At 58.1% G+C, this 22,843-nt stretch overlaps 1 protein-coding gene across 2 annotated transcripts in view; it reads right to left on the bottom strand.

The window, feature by feature from the left end:
* Window positions 1–22,843, bottom strand: part of ZBTB46 (zinc finger and BTB domain containing 46) — a 57,572-nt gene that overhangs the window by 21,454 nt on the left and 13,275 nt on the right. The window contains exons 1-3 of one of the 2 annotated variants that reach the window (XM_049699793.1): window positions 16,795–22,245; window positions 15,688–16,656; window positions 1,830–2,114 (exon numbers count right to left, since the gene is read on the bottom strand). In XM_049699793.1, coding sequence (XP_049555750.1) covers window positions 1,830–2,114; window positions 15,688–16,624 — 1,222 coding nt within the window. In that variant the 5' untranslated portion in view covers window positions 16,625–16,656; window positions 16,795–22,245. Of the gene's footprint in view, window positions 1–1,829; window positions 2,115–15,687; window positions 16,657–16,794; window positions 22,246–22,843 lie in introns of those variants that run through there. The other variant, XM_004282364.4, reaches the window with a different exon arrangement.

The following is a 22,843-nucleotide window of genomic DNA, read 5'->3' as shown; positions in this document are numbered from 1 at the left end:
CCTTGGAAGTGGAGAGCATCTCTCCCTGTGCCTCACTCGTCCCAGAGCCCCACAGTCAGACCCCTGGCTCACGGCTAACGGCCTGACCAAATGCGGGTGCACCAGTGCTTTCGGGCCACCTGGACGCCTGCCCCATCCCTAGCACAGCTCTGCACAGAGCACCAAAGGCCTGGGGAACAGGCCCACCCCGGAGGAGAAGGCTGCCAGACACGGGGACAGGAGGAGAAACACCGAGAAACCGTCCCCCTCGTGACAACGCGGTTCAGCCCCGGAGGAGCTGCTGCGCCTCCAGAGGCCTCTGACACGTGGGGTTCACTCCCACCAACTGGGAGTGTCCAGAAAGAGCCAGAACAAGTGTCCAGCGCTGCAGTTACACACCCAGCCTGCTCCTTCCACGACGTCTGTGAAGCTGCCCAGCCGTCCCCTCAGCAGGACGTTCACCTGCGGACTCGCCGATTCTAAACCCCAGATACTGCAGATACCCCAGGACCACCTCCTCAAGCTATCAGATCATCACAAACCCAACAGTGTCTGCTGACAAGTTCAGGGTTTGAGCTGAGCGGGAAATGGACTAATGTTGCGGAGCGTTTATCAAACACACTTTGCTTACATGTCCCGCGTTTCACGTTCCCAACAACTGTGTGAGTGACTGTTGCCATTCCCATTTCTCAGATGCAAAAAATGAGGCCTAAACGGATTTTCTAAAGTGTGTCCAGCAGCCTCGGGGATGCACCCCTGGATCTGACTTCACCGCCAAGCCCTACAACCGCCCTGGCGTCCCACCTGCCTCGGACCCGGCACAATAAATAAAGAGAACGTGATGCTATTCCCCGCGGCCAGAGTTTATTAGCCACAAGCAATTTTCATCACAACCCTTAGGATATTTTAGTGCTCGTGAAAACAAAACCGTGAAAATATTGTTTTTAAGGTTAGAGTAAAAATGAAAGGCACGCTCCCCAGACCCCCAACACTGGCTGCAGTTTTCCCCTTGCTTCCTTCAGCGGTGCTCAGGGACCCACACACAGCCCCGCCAGCCGTACACGCTTGGACCGCAGGGCCCTGGGACGGGGCCCTTCCCACGCCCTCTGCACTCAGAGCCGCCTGTTTTGGGGTGTGTCACTCTGCCCCGAAGAGGGAAACGGGGCCACACCCGACTCTCCCTCACAGACACCAACCCAACAGAGCATTTCTCTCGGGACGCCGGAGACACGGTCACACTGCCCCAGACACCCAGGACCCGGGCACCCAGGATGGATGGTGTCAGAGCACCCGAGCCGAGGGGGCGTGGCACCCTCCCAGGCCGGCGCCTGGGGACCCTCGGCCAGCACCGCTGCACCTCATCCGCTCCTCAGGTTACTCTGTTATTTGCTGTGAGCAACTGGAATTTAGCTGGAGACACTCAAGGTGTAAACACAACGCCCAAATCCTTTTCAAATCTCACGTGCCCGCAGCACTGCCTGGCAGGAAGCGAGGATCTGCAGCCTGGCCACGCTCCCCAGGCAGGACGAGTCGGCACCGGCAGGGGGCGAGGCCAGCAGAGGGAGCCCGAGCCCGGCACGTCCCAAGGCCTCCCCAGCAGAGGTCCCTGTCCCGGGCCCGCACGGCCCAGCACTTGTCAGCCCGCTCAGGGTTTAGGGTTAGATGCCTCGATTTCAAGTATGAACGTTCGCACAGGCACTCGGCCGCTTCCCTCCCGGTGCCCCGACAGCGCTGCCTCCTCTCCGAAGGCCCCTCGACCGCCACGACCCACACGCACGCACCCTCAGCACATCCGTCGCGGGCTGAGGCGCGTCACTCCCGCCCACACTGCGCGCCCGCGCGGCACTTACGGGACAGGGAGTGGGTGCCCTTGGGCAGGTACTCCAGCAGCAGGGAGCTGTCGTCCGCCAGCACATCGGCCTTGAGGGCCAGCAAGCTGTTCTTACTCATGAGCGCCGCCCGCAGGTTGGCCACCGCGGTGGCCTGGTGCAGCGCGTCGTCCTTCTCCGGGGTGAGCGGGGCTCCCAGGTAGCTGCCTTCTCCTCCCAGGAGCCCCTCGTCCACATGCGCGTAGAGCTCGGGCCTCTCCCCGCGGCTGTCGGAGCTGCTGGCTTCAGCGACGGTCAAGTCCGCGTCTGGGGAGGGAAACACACGTCAGAGACCTCGCCCGCGACTCAGGACCCTCCGAACAGCAAGCAGGCAAGTTTAGGAGAAGCCGGAGCCACGAGCGTCCTGAACCCCAGCGGCCTGGCCTCAAGCCCGATCCCGGCCTGACACGAAGTCCCAGGACGGTGGTGACATCACAGCCGAGACCTCGCGTGGGGCTCAACCCAGAACCCGGGGATGGGCGCCCACCCAGGACAGCGGGTCTGCGCCGGGGCTGAACATCGCTCAGAGAAGGGGCAACACTCAAAATGGACCAAAAAGCCCAAACTACACAACCCTTAGAAAACCCCTGCGGCCTCAGGCTGGGCCACGGGTTCTCAGCTGCGACACCAAAAGCACAAGCACTAAAACAGATACTAAACTGGACTTCGTCAAACACTAAACCCCTGAAGGCCTCGAAGGACACCATCAACACAGTGAGAGGATGCGTGGGAGAGAACATCTGCAAACTGCACGCCTGACATGAGAGCCCGTCTACACACTACAGAGGAGTTTACTGCTCCGGAGAAAGACAAACACCCCAGCTTAGAAGTGGGCAAGGGACATGAACAGATATTTGCCCGAAGAGGACACACAAACGGCCAGTGAGCAGTGCTCGGCGCCATTCGTCACCAGGGAAACGCGACTCAGCACCAGGACGCCGTTCCCACACCCTCTGCGACGGCTGCCACCCACAAGTGCCAACGGGACGTGGGACCCTGGAGCCCTCCAGGCTGCTGGTAAAGACGTAAAATGATGCGGCCGCGGTGCAAGAGCTTAGCGGGTCCTCAGAAGGTGGACACCAAGTTGCCACGCGGCCCGGCATTTCCACTGGTGGGAGGACGTCCAAGAGGGGTAAGACCCGCGTCCACGCTCAGAGCAACAGGACCTTTGACGGTCAGAAGTGGAGCAGGGCATCCCTGGTGGCGCAGTGGTTGAGAGTCCGCCTGCCGATGCAGGGGACGCGGGTTCGTGCCCCGGTCCGGGAAGATCCCACATGCCGCGGAGCGGCTGGGCCCGTGAGCCACGGTCGCTGAGCCTGCGTGTCCGGAGCCTGTGCTCCGCAACGGGAGAGGCCCCAACAGTGAGAGGCCCGCGAACCACAAAAAGTAAAAAATAAAATAAATAAATAAATAAATAAATAAATGAAAACTGGGTTTGGTTAAAAAAAAATTTTTAAAAAAAGAAGTGGAGCAGCCCAAACGCCCACCTGCCGATGAAGGATAAACACAGAGGAACATGATTCAGCCGTAAAAAGGAATGACGCACCGGTGCAGCCTACGATGCGGATGGACGTCGGACACGTTATGCCCGGTGAAAGGGACAGACACTGTCCGAGTGCACTCATGTGAAATACCTAGAAAAGGCAAATCCACGGGGACAGAAGGAGACTGGGAGCTGCCAAGGGCCGGGGGAGATGGAGGGGGCAGGTCTTGGGGTGACTGTTACGGGTGCAGGTTTCCTTCTGGGGCGATGAAAATGTTCTAAAGTCGACTGTGGTGACGGCTGCACAGCCCTGTGAAGAGACGAGGACCCAGCAAACCACACTCTAAATGGGTGAGTCGTCAGCAGTGGGAATTACGTCTCAAGAAAGCTGCTACTAACAGGATCTGTGACAACCTCTAGCTCAGGGCCGCACAGGCAGGACCGGGAGCCTCCTGTACCATCTGGGCCACGGAGGTGCCCCCAGAACGGGCCGGCGCCAGACGGACCCCAGGGAGAGCTGCTGCCTGGCCAGGGCCCCCTGGAAACAAGTGGTGACTCGAGAAATCAACAGAAATGGGGAAGCAAGACCATTCCCGAGAGGAGGGGAAGGCAGGCGGGGGGAAAGGGATGGGCCCCCCTTCTCCTCCCACCCCCAGGCTGTCTTGGGAGGGGGCAGCGGGGTCACTGGTGGCGGGGGGAAGCTGGGCAGCCTCAAATGTGGGACGGGCCCGTGAGCCGGTCCCGGAAACGACAGGTCCCTCCTCAGAACCCAGGGAATCAGGGCCCAAGGCTGCGGAAATCAGAGACACCCCGAACCAGCCTGAGCATCAGGACCGGACACAGCCTCGTGCACCTGGGAAGTGGGGCCAGCAGGTGCCAGGCGGCACCACAGGGGGCCCCGTGTGGTGGTTCTATGGCTCCTCCCACAGACACATGCTTGGAGGTGAGCGGAGGGTGGTGGGTGGACCGCCCGCTCACAAAGCGCAGGACCCGGTCCGCGGAGCCAGGTGTGCGAGGCAAGGACGGCGGGGGCCTGGGGGCGCACGAGCTCCCCGCAGAGACCTGCAGGCCAGGGTGGTGCTGAGCGCCGAGGCAAAGACACAGGCGGCTCCAGAAAGCTGAACCGAACATGACGAGGGCGAGAGCCCGGGGGTCCTCCCCAGGAGACGCGGGAGGACAGAGGGTCCCCTCTGTCCTGAAGGGGCTCAGCCAGCCTGCCCCATGACGGCCCCCAGAGGGCAGAGCGACTTCCGTGACGAGGCCACTCCTTAGCCGCCCTGATGGGTGCACGAGAAAACTCAGACCCAGCCTGCTTCACGGTGCGCCTTCGTGTTGGAGGAAATTACTCGAAGCTGCAGAACCAGAGGGCACGGAGGCAAGAACCACCATCAGCCAACCCACCAGACTCACCCAAAATGCCTCAGACAGCTTTCACACAACAGTTCGATAACTGCAACAGACTGGATTTCTGACTGTGGTCCTTGGACAGGAGTCAGGACCAGAACTGAAGAGCCAGGGTAGGCGGTGCCAGGAGCCAGGGCCCCAGGCACCCTGGGGACACATGGCCACTGACCGATGTTTACAGACACTCCCGAACTGGAAAGGGACATTTGTCCACGCAAGGTGCATAGGAACTGGGTTTTGGGGTGTGGGGTGGGCCCACCTCAGCAGAGCCCCTCAGGTGTCGAGCGCCCTGGGGGCACTAGGGCCCCGGGGAACAGGCTGAGACATCACAGGGGCCCCGACCAGGGGCGTCACGTCCCACAGGGCAGCACACCCTGGGTGCCACCACCTGGATGGGTCTAACGTCTCCCCAAGGATACGAGACACTCAGGACACCGCTGAGGTGTAGCGTCAGGCTACTGCTGGCCGAAGCTCCGGAAGGACACTTTCTTCTTTTCGAACTATAAGCCTTTTCGTATTTTCCTGCCAGTCCCTAAATGCTATATCAGCACTGACTTTGCGTTCCTAGCCACTAAGTGTAGGGATTAAATCAAACTGAGATGAAGGCTTTGCCTCTGTCTGCACGGGCTCCTGTAGGACTTAAGCGGTTCTCAGTTCCGGGGCTGGAAAGGCCAGGATCTGGGTCCAGCAGGGCCCTGTTCCTGGCTTGCAGACGGCCACCTGCCCGCTGGCCTCACCTCGGTGGGTGGGCGGACGGAGGGCAGGCTCTGATGCGACGCAGATGCCGAGGGCCTCCGTTTATCCTGATGACTTTCTCACCGGCCCCATCTCCAAATACAGCCACACCAGGGCTAGGGATTCAACACATGAATTTAGGGGGCACAAACATTCAGCCCACAACAGACTGAAAACTAGAAAACACCAGATTTCAAAACCAAAATTTTAATGAAATTATATTAACAGTTTAAGTTCAAAAGCGTGTTAAAGAAATCAAGATTAGCTGAAAGATTCCAACCACATGTGAAAAGCTAAAAGTTGGGTTTCGAAGAAGGATGTCTGGGGTCTGTTACTGAGAACTGCCGTGAAACGGTGAACCGGCTGCTAACTGCCGTGAAACGAGGGGCGGGGGGGACCGGCAAGCACGAGCCACAGACACACTTCATGGGTCGACGCTCTGAAGATGCTCGTGGGTGAGCGGTGAGGGTCCACGAGATGTAGGGTGACAGTGAAGGGAATGAAAGCCGTCCACTGAAAAATTCCCACATGAATATTTATGACTCAGGAAAGGTACCACCGTCCAGGGAATCGAGACCAGACACGCCTGTGAGGTGTCAGGCTGCCTGCGGTCACTCCGTGTCCTAACCTGGAGCCCTCGCGGGTCCAGTGGAGAGCCAGCTGCACAGCCCCAGCAGCTCGTGGTAGGACACGCGGACGCGCTCTCAGCGCCCGAGAGCACCCTCCATCTCCCGAGCCTTGCGGTCTGTCGGCCGAGCACCCAGGTCGAAATTCAAGCCCCCAATTCTGGAAACAGCACTTGGGACGTCTCCCAGTATAGGGACGATACCAGTCCAACGGAGCTTGGAAGGAACTGGTCATTCTGAAGATGAGAGTTGTGAAGGAGACCAGAAGGGCTAAGGGGACTTGACTGTCCGACGTCATCTTGATGGGCCGGGCACACGCACAAGCACGGCCTAGGGCGCCCCACGCTGGCCCGGGTGGGCTCCTGCACTCACTCTGGCATCCACTTTGGAGGTGCAGGGAGACCCAGTTTCCCCGGAATTTCTTGTTCAAATGAGAAAGCGGAGGAAAGTGCCCAGAAGGGAGAGGGTGTGAGGCCGACCCTGGGCCCTCCCAGGTCCTGAGCCTCCTGCCGGGCAGACAGGCTGGGAGCCTGGCGAGGGGCAGGGGGCAGGGGTGGCGCCTGGGGGCACCGGCCAGGCGCCAGGAGAGAGAGCGGGTCCTTCCCAGGCCCTTGCAGACCACAGCCTGACTTCAAAAGGAGGGATTAAGACAATGAGGTCAAAAATGAAATTCTACAAACAGAACAGGGAGTTGAAAGCAATAGTTAACATTGCAACAAATCCTTTCATAGATAAAGAATTTGATGTTACAGAAAGTCACAAAATAGGCTCTTACTAGATCATTGTTATCAAAAAACTAAAACCCTTGCAAACACTCCGTGGGGGCAGGGGCGGCGCCAGTACAGCTGTCCTACGCGTTAGCAGCCGCGGCCTTCCTTTAGCAACTTGACATTCACGGGTTAAACCCAGACTTCATTTTGTGCCGCTTTCAGGTGGATCTCAGCTGGAGCCGGGAGAGCGGGGAAGCCAGGCTCGGACCTGAGCTTCAGGAACGGCCTCCAGCCTGAGCCATCAGCCACCGTGTGTGACAGGACTGTCCCCAAGTCCCCTCCAGGCAGGGACATCTCCTGAGCGAGGACCCAGGGGCTCCTTCCTTCAGCTGCTACAGCTCATCCACTAAGTGACAACCCTGAAAACGTCTCATCTAACATTTTACCTCGAACAGTGACGAACTCAGACTCGGTGACTCAGAAAAAACCTTAAATAGTGAGGTTAGAAAACTGACAGGGACTTCCCTGGTGGCGCAGTGGTTAAGAACCCGCCTGCCAACGCAGGGGACACGGGTTCGAGCCCTGGTCCGGGAGGATCCCACATGCCGCGGAGCAACGAAGCCCGTGTGCCACAACTACTGAGCCTGCGCTCTAGAGCCCGCGAGCCACAACTACTGAGTCCACGTGCCACAACTACTGAAGCCTCACACCTAGAGCCCGTGCTCCGCAACAAGAGACGCCACTGCAATGAGAAGCCTGCGCACCACAACGAGGAGTAGCCCCTGCTCGCCGCAACTAGAGAAAAGCCCACGCACAGCAACAAAGACCCAACACAGCCAAAAATAATAAAAAATTTTTTTAAAATGTGCAGACCCTTTGAGCCAGCAATTCAACTATAAAAAAAAAAAAAAAAAAACTGACAAACCAGGGGCCAGATGAGGTGTGACGGGCTCAACTGTTAGCTGTGGGGCGGTGGACCCCTTCCGGGTCACCTGGTGATGCCACAGGGGGCTTCCTCGTACAGAAGAGACCACGGCAGCTGGACGGGGAGACCGGCCACCAAGACAAGGGACAGAGTGTGTGTAGCCATTTCACACACGCGTGTGATGGCAGGAAATGTCCCCCCACCGACCGCCCAGGGCAGGGGAAAAGGCGCTCAGGGCTTCTTCCCCAGGCTGGCCTCTTTTTAATAAACAAGGCAACCAGGATGAAAAATACCAACGTCTAACTGTAAAGGGCCAAGTGCTAAATGTAAAGATTGATTCTAGAGCAGAAAGGGGTTTGGGGGGGTCCTTCTTCCCGTGATACATGATCACATTCTGAAAATTTCACTCACTTACAACCTTTAGCTGAAAAGCAGAAAAGAGATTATAATTAAAATAAGCAGAATGTCTCAACAATTAAACTAGAAGACGCTGTGTGAGCTGCAAAGTGGGGAATAAACAGATGACGGAGCATAGGAGGGAACAAGCCCAGGGCCGGGGGCGATGGGACGGGGGCCGCCTCACCACGAGGGCCTGGTCAAAAGCAGACACTCGGCTTCTAAGATTTCCCCAAATCTCCACTCTTCACGATTCTCAAATATGCTTCCAAGCTGCCTTTGAGAGGCTTCCTGCAGATGTCCCAGCCCAGCCTGCGGCCTCTCACCCAGGGAACAGGCACCCCGCGAACACAGATGTGCAAACAGCAACGCGGCGGAACCTTCTGGAAGAGTGGAAACTGCGGGGCCGAGGCTGTCTCCCCGGGGGACTCCACCCTCCCGAGTTACAGCTCAAACCAGACCTTAGTCCTAACTTCCGCTAGATCTCACAAACAATGCAAAAGGAAGCTCAAAAAACTGTAATTATGCACTTTGTCCAAAATCTACCTTCTTACTTTATGTGTCTAAGGTGTATTATTTCTTAAGTGCTTCTGTATCCAAGTTAAAATCAAGTTACCTCATTTTCTTTAACTACCAAAATGTTTTCACCTCATAGAAGAAATTCTCTTTAATTAAAAAAATATATACAGTTAGTAAGGTAGTTCCATGGGCAGGTGGTATCAGAACAGCTGGACACCACACGCAGAAGGTGACCGTGACGGTGGGCCCCTCGCCTGCCACACGCAAAGAGCAACGCGCATCTCAGGCCTGTAGTCACACCCAATCCTCCAGGGGAACCGCGGGAGACATCTCTGTGACCTTAGGCAGAGGCCCCTGGGATTAGACCCAAAGAGCACGAACCACAAAAGAAAACGTCCACATACTGGCCTTCATGAAAATTTAAAATGTGCACACTCTTCAAAAGACACCGTTACAGGAAGAAACGAGCCAAAGGCTGAGAGACAGTGCTTTCAGAGCACACACCTGACGAAGGACTTGCCGCCAGGACACTCGGAGGACGCTCTACTCAGCAGAAGACGCTTCCCCAGGAAGAGGGGTCAATGGCAACTAGGAAACTATGCTCGTCGTCAGAGCGGGACCCCGGCCAGCACAGGGTGCTGGACAGCCCAGCTCTCAAACCCGCCACCATGCACAGCCCTGAGCAGAGACCGCTCAGAGGAAGACAGGGGAGGCTGGCGAACCCGACGGGGAAGGGTAAGCTGGGATGAAGTGAGAGAGTGGCATGGACATATATACACTACCAAATGTAAAATAGATAGCTAGTGGGAAGCAGCCGCATAGCACAGGGAGATCAGCTCGGCGCTTTGTGTCCACCTAGAGGGGTGGGATAGGGAGGGTGGGAGGGAGACGCGAGAGGGAGGGGAATGGGGATATTCGTATGCATATGTCTGATTCACTTTGTTGTACAGCAGCAACTAGCACACCATTGTAAAGCAATTATACTCCAATAAAGATGTTAAAAAAAAGAGAAAGAAAACCGTAAGGAGATGCCCCCATGCCCTCCAGAACCGCTACGATTTAAAAACAAACCAATCCACGGTGTGCGGGACGCTGACACGAGTGTACATCCCACACACCCCTCGTTACTTGCACGCACGCTACCCGACGGCCCAGCAGCCCAGTCCTGGGAGCAATGCAGAGAAATCACACAGATACTCGTCCTGGGACGTTCACGGCAGCTTGATCCTGACTGCCGGAAATCACCCAGACAACCCAAACGTCCATCAGCAGGGGTGTTACAGCAGAGAACGGAGGAACCTTGGCAGTGAAAGGATGACTGGTGGACGCACGTGGCGGCCTGAGCGAACCCTGAGAGCATGTTGGAAATCGCAGCCAGGGACAGATGAGAAGTTCCCGAGGCTGTGGAGGGAAGCGGCCCGGGGTCCCCTGGTGGTGACTGTGCGGGGCCAGGCTGGTGTCCTGGCCGTGATGCTGACACGTCAGCGTTGGGGGAAGCTACCCAACAGGTGCACGGGCTCTCACTGCATCACTTCTTACAAGTGACTGCAAATCTGCATCATCTCAAGATGGACACAGGCGGGCCGCACAGCACACCCTGTGTGACACCCTCCCTCGCGACCCCCAGGCTGGCAGGAGGCGGGGTGGGGTGGGGGGTGTCCAGAGGCTGAGGGGATGTCTTGAGGGGACATCCGTCATCCAAAGGCACGTGTACGGTGTGGAGAATGCGGGCTCTGGCGAGAGGCTGGCCGGAGGGCTGGGACGAAGTGCTGGTGTCGGCCCTCTGAAATTCAGAGAACGAGGTGGGTGTGGGATGATCAGATGCATAAACATGTAAACGCAGCAAGACGTGAGCAGGTGGAGAACCTCAGCGCAGGCAGGCTCACTTTCGTTTTTTCATCTTTTCTGTAAGTATGAATATTTCCCCCAATAAAATGGCAGGGAGAGAGACAATAAATTATTCAAACCATACACTTGAAATCTGTGCAGTTTATTTTATTGTTTTTGTAAATTTATTTATTTTATTTTAGGCTGCATTGGGTCTGTGTTGCTGTGCGCAGGCTTTTCTCTAGTCGCAGCGAGCGGGGGCCCCTCTTCGTCGCGGTGCGTGGGCTTCTCATTGCGGTGGCTTCTCTTGTTGCGGAGCACGGGCTCTAGGCGCTCAGGCTTCAGTAGTTGTGGCACGTGGGCTCAGTAGTTGTGGCACGCAGGCTCTAGAGCGCAGGCTCAGTAGTTGTGGCGCACGGGCTTAGTTGCTCTGCGGCATGTGGGATCTTCCCGGACCAGGGCTCGAACCCGTGTCCCCTGCATTGGCAGGCAGATATTAACCACTGCGCCACCAGGGAAGCCCTGTGCAGTTTATTGAATGTATATCATACTTAAAACAATAGGAAAGGGAATGGCAGTTTTCACCAAAACACCTCGTTATTATCTGTGTTCCCATGATGGTCCCCATGTGTCTGGGTCCTAATCTCTGTGAACATGTCACCTCACGTGGCAAAAGGGACTTTGCAAGTGTGATGGGAGATCACCCTGCCAGTCCAGGGGTCCCTGTCCACACAAGGGTCCGTCTCAGAGGAAGAGGGAGGCATGAGGGCCAGAGCCAGCGAAAGGGATGTGGCACCAGAGCTGAGGTCCGAGTGACACAGGGCCACGGGCCAAGGAACGTGGCGCCTCTGGAAGCTGGAAAAGACTGGGATTCTCCCCTGAGCCCCCAGAAGGATCCGGCCCTGCGAATCGGCGACATCTGGGTGAGAGATAATAGCTGGGCTGCTTAAAGCCACTAAGTCTGCGGCGATTCGTCATAGCAGCAGGAAACAGACACGCCCCTAGAAACACCTCTAGGTCTACACCAAAGACACACATGCCACCAGCACCAGAAGGCAGGCGCCGAGGGTCCTGGCGGCCAGGCCCATCGAGGTCAGGACAGAGCCTACGGCTGGGGAAGGGGCGGGCACCCCCGTGGGCTCCGTCCACAGCAGACCGACCGGGAGAAACCAGCACACAGGGGCCAAGTCAGGACACACTGGCTGGGGAGGCGGTCCCCAGGACGGGTGTCGGGGTGTCGGGGGGGTGGGTCATGCCCCCCTCGCCGGCTGAACATCTGGGATTTGACTTAGAAGGAGTCAAATGTGTATGTTTGCTTCCATCTTTTAAAAGTTTGATAAAAGCAGCAGCATAAAAGTTTTCAAATGAACAGTTAAAAATTACACTCACAGCTCCTTTTAAAATCTCCATTTCAATGTAAGCTCCCAAGCTGTGCTTTTAAGTGTGTGTATATAAATACACGTATATACGGCAAATACAAAATGTACGAGCATCTCCCCGGGCACTTCAACACAGCCAGAGCCTCCTCGTCCCTGGGAGGTGGGTGCCTGTGGGGCTTCGGTCCCCACCCCGGTCGGCACCCTGGGGGCGTCACTGTCACAGTGTCCAAAGAGCAGAAGAAAACACACACCTGGTTGAAGAGGACAAAACCCCTCAAATTCAAATCAACACAGGACCCAGCGAGGTGGCGGCACATCTGGGAACCCGCCTGGAAGCAGCACAGGCAGGTGGCCTCTGTGTCAGGTCAGCAGGGGGCGCCCGCGAGACCAGGAAGAGCAGAAACGCACCCCGGAGCAAATGAGCCGTCGAAAAGCTGCCAGCCGGCTCTGCCAGCACCAGGGCCCCAGCCAACCCCCACCCCTCTGTCGCGAGCGGAGCCTTGCGGGTCCCACCTGTCGCCTCCCAGGGGCCCCGCCTTGTCCTGACGCACCCAGACCCAGACCCTCCAGCTCCCTCTCAGGGCGGGGTCGGGGGGTGGCCCCGGGTGACCAGCCTCGGCTCCCACATCTAGATGATGAGAGACCTCAGGGGCTCTGTCTTCAGGAACTGAATTTTCTAGAAAGTCCAGGAACTTCCATTTCATCAGAAAAGAAGCTCCGCTGGCCACTCAGCAAAGCCACAGTGACGAGGATCTCCAGTCCAGGTGGTAACTCGGAAGTGTGGCCTCAGGCCAGGGCTGGGCGGCCAGGGGGGCACAGGCCAAGGGTCTCGGTCAGGGCCGAGCCCCGCCCTCGCCCAGGCCCCGCCCCCAGGGATCCCGCCCTCCGGGGCCAGCACGAGGGCTCCTCCCCCACCTCCCTCCTCAGCAGCAGGTCCGCTCCCCTCCCGACATACCGCCCCATGAAGACCACTGCTGAGGTGTCAGGGCGGCAGCTGCCCCCTGACCACGGCCCCAAGGTCGACCAGAGGAATTCCAGGCAATTCCGCTCCTTTCTGAAAGGAAAACATCTGGGGGTACAGCCAAGGGAGGAGCTGCCGGCCTGGCTTCAGCCCCAGCATGGAGCTGCGATGGAAGAGACCCTCCGACCTGGGCAGGGGAGGGCTGGGCCCTGGCCCCAGCAGGACGGCACCTGCGAGCTTAGAGCACCCACCAGAGTCTCCAGAGGCCGCCTGCACACCCTGAACCCGCTCTGTGGTCCCCATGTACTCTTCAAAATCCCAGGACGCCAGGGTCCACCCTTACCGAGGTTCAGGGATGAACAGTTCCTTCACAAGACCCACACGCTTTATTCTAGCTCAGAACTTTATTTCTGCAGATCCTTTTCGGAACACGTGTGGGATGTCGGGATGGGGCACCTGGGCTCTCCTGACACCAGCTTCTGAAAAAGTACAAGCCACCGCATTGGAGGCTCTCGGTCTTGGGATCATAGGGGCCGAGGCCGGAGCCGGCAGCTACCACGGGCCCGGCCTGTGTCCATCGCACCTGCACGTTTAAACGCCGTTCCCCACAGCTGTAACCCGGAGGTACATTTCAATGGATGTTTTCTTGGAAGCTACTGGGTTAGAAAGCACTTGGCTGCCTGCTTGGAAGAATCACTTTTAAATGTGAACAGGCCCCAGAGCCCCTGACGCCGAGGTGGGGACACACGGGGGACAGGGCGGTGGTCCGCTGCAGGGCTGGCATCAGAGCATCTTCGTCAAGCGCCCTGAATGATCGGCAGGAACCGCCTGACACGTTCCTTTGGAAAAGGGCCTTTTCTCCTATAAACGGGATGAGAAGGAAACAATACTCTCCTCTAAGATGTAATAGATCTTTAATGAAGGCAAACTCTCCTCCACTGGGGATCACAATTTATGCTTCCAAACCCCAGCCCAGGGCCAGGGCAGAGGAGTAAATGGCCACCGTGACGGGCAGAGCCATCCCACGCAAGCCCACACCTCGGGTCCTTGTCTTAGCAACTCAGGGGAAATCTCGCAGTTGCCTTGGTAACCCAAGGGATTTCAGACATTAGCAAGAGTACACCAGGAGAAATCACTTGTTGGATTCTAAAAACACCTTCTGCTCGACAACTGCATTTAAAACATCAAACCCACAGGCTTAGGGAGCATCCTCGTTCTTAACATGCTGGTGGGCTCTCCGATCTAGGGCCTCCAGCCCCGCGGCCCGCCGGACGACTCGTGATGCAGCAGGTGCAGGACAGGATGGGAAGGCTCTGCGGCCCTGACCCACCCAGAAGGTTCCTGAAGTCAGTCCCTGTGGACGCTGCTCTCCAGGCTTTAGTCAGAGCTAAAGGGACGTTTAGTCGTCACGGAGAGAGCAGACACAGACAACCACTGTGCCGACCGCTGGCAGAGAGGCAGGTGGGCTTTCTATCATCTCAGAAACTTAACCTTCTTCTGAGTTAGTTCAGTTACACTCAACGGTTCTGCGGGGGGCTTCCCATCAGGGACACTGGCAACGTCATGACCAGGGGTGGGCGGCTCCTGGCATGCAGTGGGCAGAGGCCAGGGCACTGCCGATGTCCTACAGCGCGAAGGACACCACCTCACACAGAATCATCCTGCCGAGGGGGTGACACTGGTGGAACCCGCTTGAACTGAACCTGCAGGAGGCTGGCCCAGCGCTTGGGGCTGGGGACGCACAGGGGCAATGAGAATTAGAAGCAATAAGAAAGGCTACAGTGTCTCCTGGGGGTGATGAGAAAGTTCTGGAGATGGACAGTGGCAATGTATTTAATGCCAATACACTTAAAGATGGCTAAAGGGGTGAAGTTCATGATACGTACGTCTTACCACAGTAATCAAGCTAGTGTACCAAGAGCCCCAGGGTCGCCCTCCCAGCCCTAGCACAGGCCTAGCACTGGTGACACCTTTCAGCGCTTGTGCCCACGGTTCACTGCCTTCTCTCCACCTCTGTCCACCTCTGAGCCCCCACTGGGTTCTAACCTCCTTCCTGGGGGGGCCTCCCCAACGCGGTCACTTGCTGAGAAGCCTCCATCCTGCTAAGCCCCTCGCCACTCCAAACGCAGCCCGCGTGGTCCCAGCTGCCACTGGGGAAAGCTCGGTGCAGCCGTAATTAGCACATGGCATCTCGTAAACATTTCACTTGTTTACTAGCCTGGGAGACAGATAAAACCATCCTCCAGAGGGTGAGGGCCAGCGTCAACAAAGCTAAGCTAAGAGCCCTCACGCTGACGGACTCGGGGCCCAGAAGGGGCTCCCCACCTGTGCGGTAACGCCCACCGGCTGCCCTGTGGGCGAACCACAGAACCCGCACTTGTTGGCAACGAGGAAATACCCCTCATCGGGAGGGGAGCTTGTGGCCACGGCCGGAGCCCGCACACCTGGCCGGGCCTTCCCTTCCACCCGAGTCACATCACTTCGTGCACCTCTTCATCTTTTTAACACCGTCACGTTTAAATCTTTAGAAATTAAGTTACGCCACCCAGTGCCTACGAGAGGCTCCACCACACCCCACGCTGGGGCTCCTTGCGGGCGTCACCCCGCCTTTCCAGCTCCAGAAACTCCCCAGCCCGGCAGCCTCGGTGTGTCGGCGGCCCTGGCGCACCCGCTGGGATGCGTTGGCCACCTTCCCTGCGCTCACACCGATTTACTACGAAAGGGGGTGACCCGTGGGAAGCCACCAGTGTGAGCCTGGAAAGTTGCCACTGCATGGACAAAACGAGCGGCCCCGGGGCCACCGACAAACAGTGCCTTTGGGCTGCCCGTGACCCCAGGGCGCCTGAGCCCGGCCTGTAACAAACCAAAGGCTTACTTGAGTCTCGGCTGCTGAAGGGCCACCCGGACGTCGGGAGGAAAGATGGCAGCGGGGAGCCGGCCCGGCTGTCGTCCTCTACCTGCTGCGTGATGTGCCGGACCGTGTCTTTGTTCTTGCGGTTCTTCCTCCGGCCCGTGGGCTGCCAGCCGTCCCCTGCCGCCTGCTCTGAGAAGGAGTTCTGAGCGGCCCCATCCCCGGCGGACGGCGGCTCGCTGCCCCCGTAGTGAGCCGGCGAGAGCCGCTCCTCCTTGATGTGCAGGGGCCCGTAGCCCACGTCGCCAGGCCACAGCGGCTGGGAGGACAGGTCCGCGGGGCCGTCGGCCTTGGGCTCCTGGTCCTCCTTCCCGCAGCTGCTCCCGCCCTCGTGGCAGCTGGCGATGGCCGAGTCCCCAGAAGAGTTGGCGGGGCTCGTGCGGCGGGCCAGCCACGGGGAGATGCTCCTCCCGGCCATGACGGCGGAGATGAGGGCGTCCGCGCCGCTGCTGGGTGGGGCGCCCACCTCGAACTCCGAGAGCTCATCCGAGGCGTCCGGCTTGATGCTGATGTCCAGCGCGGCCTTGATGAAGTCGTGGCAGGCCTGCACGATGTCCGTCATCTGCAGGAAGCTGGCCGCGGACATCACCTCGATGACGTTCCTGCTGGTGAGGGCCAGGTGGGCGGAGTACATGAAGTCGATGATGGCCTTGAAGCCCTGGGCCGTGACGATGTCCAGGTGCGTGACCGTGGCCTGGTCGGACGCCTTCTGCACCTGGCAGTAGAGCGTCTTAAAGTAGCGGCTGCTGCCGAGCAGGACGTTCTTGTGGGCCTTGAAGACCTTGCCCTCGACCACCACGCACACGTCGCACAGGACGCCGTGCTGCCTCTGCTCGTTGAGCTCGTGGAGCAGATGCCGGTAGTGGGACGCGATTTCCATATCTTCCCGCCGGCTGTTCATCTGGGATCCTGGGGTGGTCTCTTCTACGGACTCTGTGGGGCAAGAACGGAAGGGTTACCCGCACGGTCGACACACACACCGAGGGAGTTAGGAGGGTGCACAGAGGGCGGCCACCGGGCACAGGGCACTCGACGGTGGGCACCTGAACCAGCGTCCAGTTTGAGGCTCACCTGTCGTCGGGCACGTGGCGCTCTGAACAGAATCCTACACGCTGCAGCCAACCCTCCGAGCAAACAAATATTCCAGAAAGGAGGAGAACACCCATCCACAGTCGAAGCGACTTTCTCACCCAAACAGAAAATCAGAACATCTAGGCCAAGTAACCCAGGGGCACCTTCATCCCTCACCCTTGAAGAAGCATCCTTTAAAAACAAAGCGACAGGGCTTCCCTGGTGGCGCAGTGGTTGGGAGTCCGCCTGCCGATGCAGGGGACGCGGGTTCGTGCCCCGGTCCGGGAGGATCCCACATGCCGCGGAGCGGCTGGGCCCGTGAGCCATGGCCGCTGAGCCTGCGCGTCCGGAGCCTGTGCTCCGCAACGGGAGAGGCCACAACAGTGAGAGGCCCGTGTACCGCAAAAAAAAACCAACAAAAAACAAAGCAACAACATCCTACACAAACAAAACCCCTAGAACAGTAAGGACTGAAGTTGGACATCCACAAACTCCCAAACTCCAGCCCAAGCCAGCTCCAGAGGGAGAAGGCCCTGTGACCAGCTCAGCCCCCAGGAACGTATCTTTGGGGGAGGGACCCAAGGTGATGAGAACCCCCTTCGCGGTCCCAAGCACCCGAATCATTTCTCGAGTTGGGCCCCACGCGCTGCTCTCCCCAGACTCGTTCCCCAGTTCTTTGCTGCTCCCGAAGTTTCCCGGGGCCACCGGACTGGGCAGACAAAACAATAGAACTTCAGTGCCGCCCGACTGGAGGCCAGAGCCCGACCGAGGCCAAGGTGCGGGCAGGACTCCCTCCAAAGGCCCCACCGGGGGCTGCATCCTGGCCTCCGTCAGCTTCTGTGGTGACTGGCTCAGCGTCCTTGGCTCGTGGAAGCGTCACCCACCTCTGCCTCTGCCGCCTCCCTGTGTGCGTGTCTGTCCCAGTGTCCCCTCCTACAAGGACACGGTCCTATCGGATTAGGCCCATCCTACTACCTCAGTACAAATCACATCCAAACTAGCTCAGGTTCTGAGGCTCTGGGGGCTAGGACTTCACTGTACGAAATCTGGGGCCAGGCTCACAGCATAAGATGCCCTGCAGAAGACAGGTCGTCCCTGATAAACACACCATTTTCCAGCTGGTCAAATGTGCGGACATCCGTCCACCTTTCCCCGGGGGTGGGGGGGGCAGGGGCGGAGGGCAGGGGCCACCTCATTTGTGCAACACCTTCCTTTAGACTTTACGTTTCGCATCACCATCTGAGGTCACCTGGAAACACCCACAGTCCCCAGGCTGGGAGAACAAGGCTGGGGAGGGTCCAAGCCTGTCACTCCCTTGTCTCCCTCGACAGCCCACCCAGCTCCGTCCCTGCCAGGCGAGAATACAGACCCCCCACTCCAACCAGCCCCCCGACTCGAAGACCAGAAGTAAACACTCTGCTTCGATCGTGTGACAGCAGCGGGACCTGACCCCGCGGACGAGCCCTGAGGAGAGCAGGCAAGCCCAGAACTGGCTGCGGTGCTCGGCCCTGGGTGCGTGGACCACCCCCGAGGGTGGTCGGCAGCCGGTCTACCCCTCCTCCAGGGCGTGGGAGGCGGGGAGGGGGACAGACAGGCCGTCCAGGTGTGGCTTCACACCGCACACCTGGCGTTACAGACTCAGGTTAGTCAGACGCTGAGGGAGGATCCGAAACACACGTCAAACCAGGAAATCGACCATTTAAACTCAAAGCATCGGCTTCATGCCCCGAGTCCATGCGGAGCTCCGGCCGAACATGGGGGGAGGTACTGAGAGCCCTAAGGACCCTATATTCAAGTTAGGGAGAGGCATGTTTCATCCCCTGACTTCCTATATGAATAATAAGGCTCTTTTCTCGCCAGTGAAATAGAGCCTAAGAATTAGGAAGAACCCTGAAAAGGGGCAGAATGCCGGGGCCATTTTAGAGAAGTAACAACTACCTCAGCTGGCTTTTGCATTTCTCAAATAACTTCAACTCATATGGAAAGTTCTAAAATAAATTAACATTCAGTCAGAGCAGCTTAAAATCAGTTATGTACTTCACAGAGATTTTGTCGTAAGAAAACACAATTTTCATTAGGGAAAAAAGTCACCTGTACACTGAAAAGAAAAGGCATCTAAAGGAATGATAATCAAAAACAGATTAGTCTGGGGGACTTCCCTGGCAGTTCAGTGGTTAGGACTCCGCGCTTCCACTGCAGGGCGCACAGGTTCGATTCCTGGTTGAGGAACTAAGATCCCACGTGCCGTGCGGTACAGCCAAAAAAAAAAAACAGATTAGTCTGCTATGGAAACATTAAGGATACACGTAATTTATCCAATTTATCCAGGAAACTTTAAGGGAATAACTGAATTTGCATTACAAAGCTGGTTATGCCTCCACATCAGTAAGAGGTCGTGAGGGTCCCACCCACCTGACCGCCGCAGAAGAGCGGCTGCCCAGTTGCATTTCAGCAGCTGTGACCCTAAGAATGGAAGCATCTGGGTGGTCATGTCACATGATGGCCTGATAAGAAAGATGCAGGCTGCAGACTAAAGCAGCTCACCACACTTTTTCTTTGAGGGCAAGGGCAGCAGAGCATCTGCTACCGTCTAGTGAAGATGCTCCTGGCCGTGGGTCACACAGCTGTTCAGGGAACACACACCTATGGACCCACACCTGTTCACAGGACACACACCTGTGGACTGATGACCTGACTGTCATCTCTGAGTTACCGGGGCTGCTGCACAGATCACAGGGCACGTTCATGCACAAAGGTCCACGCAGGCAGCCCTGTGACGAAGGGACCCTCAGAGAGAAGCCTGCGGTCCGCAGGGACTCCGATGCCACACTGACAGGAACAGCTAAGGCTGGCTGAGACCAAGGGGCATTTGTTGCCACACCGGCACCTGAGACTTCACCAAAGTGACCCACGTGCCACCTGGAAGCCACATCATCTCTCCAGTGTTTTTGTTTCTCCTGTGGGGTCTCTACTGTCTATTTTATTTATAGCTTGCTAATCTCAAGACGCTTCAGTTTCGGACAGTATCACTTATGAAACGTGGCCACTTTGGTGCCAGAACAACTGGAATCCATGATCCAGACCACACTCCAAACGCTGCGTCGCCCTGCACAGCGCGGGGCTCGGGGCTGGCCGCCCTCACACGGGCAACCTGGGGCACAGGGACCATGCCAGAGACCCCACAGCGAGTGACGGAGGGGGCAGCCGCGGGTCTGTCCTGCCCAGCGGGCAGCCTGCCTGCTGCGGGACCCATTTCCAATCCCGCAGCCTCCGGGAAGGGTGGAGGTGGTCTCCAAGCTGCCAGGCAGGGAAACTGAGGCTTGGAGGTTCCCAGAGTCCGGCCGTCGGGGAGCCGCCATCCTGGGCCCCCGAGCCTCACTGTTGCGAGACACAGGTCTCGGCTGCTCAGCACGGTGACCCAGGGGCGAGGGAGGCTTTGAGGTCTCCCCCAAACAAGCCGCACTCAGATGTGAGCACAGACCTGCTCTGCCAGCCTCTCTGAGAGGCAGGTACCCGATGTGGGTGTCAGGGGTGCTCCCCTGTCTGTCACTTGCAGGGTTCAGAGCCCCCGGCACCTCAATCCCAGAGCACCTCCCGAACCTTTTCCCTACATCATCTGAAGGTACAGGGTCTCAACCAAAAGCCATCTTCACAAATTATCAGCAGGCGCTATGTGTCTTACTCATCCAGCGCGTCCATGAGACCACTGATGCTTCGTGGGCAAAAGCCTAATAGACCGCCAAGCCTCAGAACGCACAAGAACCATGAAACGTGGAGACTCCGCCGTGAGTATGTTTCATTTGCTGCACTGTGTGTTCAAAGCAGTAATTCCGGGAGCTGGACGGGGTATTTTTTTCCTCTGGTCCCTAAGGAGCTCCACCTGGAAGGCAACTGGTTTTAATAAGAATGTAAAACAGTGGATGCAATTTGGACGTGTGTCCTGCTGCACCCAAACAAGCCCCAGGTCTGTACAGGGACCTGGGCCCCTGGTGGGCCGGCACCTCCCCTGGGCCAGTCACCAAGTCTCAGTCCAGAAAAACCCAACGCTATCAGGTGAGTGCCTCCAACACCCCCAGAACCTCCTTCCCGACCCAGCTTCGCCTCCCTTCTCACTTCTGCACTTTCATTGCCCTCAATTTACACTTCCTTGAAATGTTCCTTCAGACGTTACCTAACAGGCAAATGTTGTTTTAAAGCAGAAGCAAGGTACCTTTAGCGCTAGGACCAAGCCGCCCCGATGCTGGTCTGCAGAAGCCAAGCTGCTTCCCGCAGGGCCAACCGGCCGAGCCCATCTAAACGGCCCTTCCACAAAGACACGGGTGACTCTCTCGATAACTACGCGGCGTGAAAGCAGCTGGACAAAGGAGACAGTGCGGGAGTCCCTGCCATGAAACCGGAACCTGCAAGGCGACCTACAGGGAAGGGGACAGGAGGAAGGTCAGGGGCTGCCTGGCCTGGGGACAGCGAGGGATGGAGACCCCAGGCGTGTGCAAACCCACCCAACTACGCTCTCTGATGAGTAGTTTGTCGTAAACAAATCGTTACAAGGTCGATTAGAATCTATTTTTATGGAAACATCCTTGTTCAGCTACAAACATGTGCGTGTCTATTGCCTTTTGCTGGGGGTCGCACCGCATCCCCCAAACTCACTCCTGGAGCCTTCATCCCCAGAGCTCGGCATGTGACCGTATTTGGAAGCAGGGCCCTTGCAGATGTAACTGGTTAAGACAAGGTCGTTAGGGTGAGCCTTGATCCGATGTGACACGTGTCCTTATAGGAAGGGGACACGGGGACACAGACACCTCACAGGGAGGCGGCTGTGTGCTAACAGTGATGAGGCCACAGCCGAGGAACCAGCAGGAGCTGGAGGGATGCCTGGGACAGAGGGGGCGCGGCCCTTGCCCTCCAACTTCTGGCCTCTGGGACTGCGATGGGATAAAGCTCTGTCATTTAAGACGTTCAGCCCCGGGTTCCGTCAGGAGCCCCGGGACATAGCATGTCTACCACGGAACGCCACTGACGCCGACGGCGTGATTCGGCGTGGATGGAAAGCACTCTGACGCTTCTCGACAAGAACAGCCCGCTCTGCCTCACCCCGGGTGTCCCGGGGCAGAAGCCAGGCAACTCAGCGCCGTCACTCCACGGACAGCACTTCCCTCACCCCGAGGGCTACGACCTTCTGAAAAACCCAAGGTCAAGATGCCAGCGATGGGAAATCATGTTACAACCCACAGTTTACATACATTGTATTGTCAGTGTTCATGGCTGCCTTTTAAGATTTAAAACCGAGCTCCTGCCTGGGAAGAAATACTCCACGTGCGTTAACAGAAGTCATCCTTAACTGCCTGATGGGGGTGGCTTCGCCCAAAGTTTCTCCGGTGACCACAGTCCGACGCCCTTGGGTGCTGGAGACCAGCGTGATCTCAGAAGGCAAAACTGTGCCGCCAGGATGAGCCCTGCCCCGCCCTCTCCCTTGCTGCCGCCTCTTTCGGTTCCTTCGCCTCCATCCAGGCTGGAGCGGCCCCCCACCCCGCCTTTCCTACCTGCGCACACCCTGACCGCGTAGGGCCGGACACATCCTGTGACCACGGGGACCCCCCCTTCCAAGACCGTTGGGGTGGCTTCCCCCACCCCCCGCCTGCCCAGCTCTCGCTCTCAGCGAGGAAGGACCCACAGAGTCCCAGGGTCTCACCCACGTCCCGGCGTTTCCCCAGGCCGTTTCCACTTTGGCCCCTGCGGTGCCCAGGAACCTTGGAGCTGTGCTGGGTGCTGGCGCCCAGGCTGAGGACGAGGCTCCCCCAGCCACGATTCCAGAGCAGCACACAGGTGCCGCGAGGGCGCCCGCACTTGGGCAGGTGCCAGGGTCGGGGAGACTTCCCAGAAGGGGGCACAGGCCAGTCAGGACAAGGGAGTAGGCGCTGGGGGTGGGAGGGAGGGGGGAGGGCCCCAGGAGGGAGCAGCACATTGCGGGTGGCGCTGGCCTCCACACAAGGCCCCGTGAGCTGCCATTCCCGGGTTCAGGGCCTCGGGGTGGGGGGCCCTCCCACGG

The sequence above is a fragment of the Orcinus orca genome, chromosome 16 (assembly GCF_937001465.1).
Source record: "Orcinus orca chromosome 16, mOrcOrc1.1, whole genome shotgun sequence".
Lineage (NCBI taxonomy): Eukaryota > Metazoa > Chordata > Mammalia > Artiodactyla > Delphinidae > Orcinus > Orcinus orca.
This window is presented reverse-complemented; position numbering and strand designations above follow the sequence as displayed.